Source organism: Neopelma chrysocephalum, unplaced genomic scaffold (genome assembly GCF_003984885.1).
Source record: "Neopelma chrysocephalum unplaced genomic scaffold, ASM398488v2 Primary Assembly neopelma1_186966, whole genome shotgun sequence".
NCBI classification, from domain to species: domain Eukaryota; kingdom Metazoa; phylum Chordata; class Aves; order Passeriformes; family Pipridae; genus Neopelma; species Neopelma chrysocephalum.
In genome coordinates this window covers 43,140-45,353 of record NW_020939040.1, presented here as the reverse complement: position 1 = coordinate 45,353, position 2,214 = coordinate 43,140, and the positions used below count along the sequence as shown (strand labels likewise).

The 2,214-nt window shown below is 43.0% G+C and overlaps 1 protein-coding gene across 1 annotated transcript in view; it reads left to right on the top strand.

Moving 5' to 3' along the window:
* Positions 1-26: 26 nt before the first annotated feature.
* Positions 27-2,214, top strand: part of LOC113962993 (ubiquitin carboxyl-terminal hydrolase 40-like) — a gene marked incomplete at its 5' end in the record, with an annotated part of 14,874 nt that continues 12,686 nt past the window's right edge. Inside the window, 3 exons of the mRNA XM_027673786.1 lie at positions 27-161; positions 1,002-1,323; positions 1,738-1,880. Coding sequence (XP_027529587.1) covers positions 27-161; positions 1,002-1,323; positions 1,738-1,880 — 600 coding nt within the window. The remainder of the gene's footprint in view (positions 162-1,001; positions 1,324-1,737; positions 1,881-2,214) is intronic.

Sequence of the window (2,214 nt, the reverse complement as noted above, 5' to 3'; positions counted from 1 at the left end):
GATCCCTTGACTTTTGGAGCCTTTGTTTATCCCAGTTTTTCGTTTCTCTCCAGGAAGACTCGAAGCAAATTCCTGTGGATCAATTGGGGCAGAAATTATTGGAGAAAAAAGGGGTGTCCTGGAATAAGAAATACAGAAAACAATATGGAGCGTTAAGAAAGGTATTCACATGGGTGGTAGTTTGGGTTTTCTGTTGAGATAACTTCATAATAATAATTTATATTCCTGTTGAAGAGTCACTTGGATAATAATTGAAAATATGGAGCTTTGGACTAGCAAGGAGAAGTTTGTAAGGTGAATTTTGGTTGGTTCCAGCATGTCCATGAAATGAATACTCCAGGAAAATCTTGTTTTCCTGTTGGTTACTGTGTTTTATAAAACTTGAAGGAAAATACTTCAGCATTTGTGTTGTAGCTATGTGGGAATTCCATGTTTTTTTTGAATGCAGCTACCTGCTCTACTCTAATTTCACAATAATTATGGAAATGTGGGTGTGAAATCTGGATGTGAGCCTTTTGCAGAGGGATAGAAACAATTTGTGAGCAACCCAGTGTTAAACAAACATTCCCAACTTGATGTGCTCTGGAAAATATTACCAAAGCCAAGTGCTGGGTCTCTCCCAAAGCACCTTGATCAGTATTCTTGAAATAACTGTAAATTGTTTTAAGCTTTCGGAAATAGCAAAGGGATCTTTGATTAGAACTGAGGTTCAGGTTTAGGGGGGTTTTTCTCCTTCTTTTGTTGGGGGTCGTTTGATTTCTGTCTTTGGTTTTGTAGATTTGTGGAGGGGTTTGAGGGTGCTTGGTGTCACATAAAAGGTCAGGTGGTAAGAAAATCACCTGTTTCTGTCTCCACTGAGGAAATAGCTGAGGAAGGCCCATGGAATGAAGGTGGAAGGGATGGGGTTTGTGGGGTTTGTGGCTCAGCTTGATGATGGCCCGAGGGGAGCAGCTGCTGCATTTCAAACTCGGTGTCTTCATCCTGCCCTTGTTTCCTCTCAGTATTTGCAGCATCACCCTCAGATGTTCCAGCTGAGCCCTGATGCCAACAAGGTGGGCCTGAAGGAAGCCCACGAGCTCCTGGTGGAGCTGGATTCTCCAGGCCAAGCTTTGCAGAGCCCTCCTCAGAGCAATGGTGTCCCCTGGAACTCAGAGAAGAACCCCCCGAGGCCGAGGGCCACCTCTGCTGGTGGCCACTGGTTTGATCTCAACGATTCCAAAGTCCAGCCCATCAAGGAGAAGGATATTGAGAAACAATTCCAGGGTAAAGAGAGTGCCTACATGCTGTTTTACCGAAAATCCCAGTTGAAAAGACCTCCTGAAGGTACACAAAGCTCATCTTGATGTCCTGTGCCAGTTTTTCAAGCTGTTGGGCTTTTCTGTCCTTTCCAAGAACTGTAAGATCCAGTTTTCCTTGTAGTGATCCCTTGGAAAAAAAGGGTTAAATGAAATTAGTGGCCAGTTGGCTATAGCTGATACTAATTGTTTTTTAAATATGCTTCACAAATAATAGCAGAACACCCAAAACAAATGCAAGTTGTCGCTCGTGGCATTTATATTAATTTCCCTTCAGGATTGATTGGGAAAATTAAATCATTTGTTTGTTCTTTGTATCGTCTTGCAGTTGAATTTTCTCTATTCTGAACATCATTGCTTTTTCAATGTAATGTTTCATCTTGGTTTTCTTGTTTGCCAAGCCACATTTGAAGCCAAACCAGCCTTTTATTCTTTGTGGCAGCACGAGGAAATCCGAGGTACCAAATTCCTGAGCACCTCCTGGATGAGATGAATGCTGCTAATACTGAGCTGCAAAAAAAGAGGTATATTGCTGGCACTGTCCCAGGCTCAACCAGCTCTTCCCTGCAGGTCTCCAGAGGAATTTAAAGGGAAGAAACCCCTGGGTAGAGCCAGCTGTTGAAATGATTCAGTGTCATGGAGGTTAATTGAAGAATCTGTACACCCAGATTCTGCCTTCTGGTGATTCCCTGCCTCCCTTTTAGGGGCATAAACAGGCATCTGATGGAATTTCAGTGCTTACAGTTTAAAATTGCCCCGTTTTTTGGTGCAGATTGGTGCACTTTTGGAAGGAGAATGGAATTCCATCATCTTACCTGGGTTTAGAGAGGGAGTTCTCCTGTGAGAGAAGGGGGAATGACTTGTGTTGCTGTGAAAGGACAGCTACACTGGTATTCTTTGCCAGAAACAAGGGAAGAAT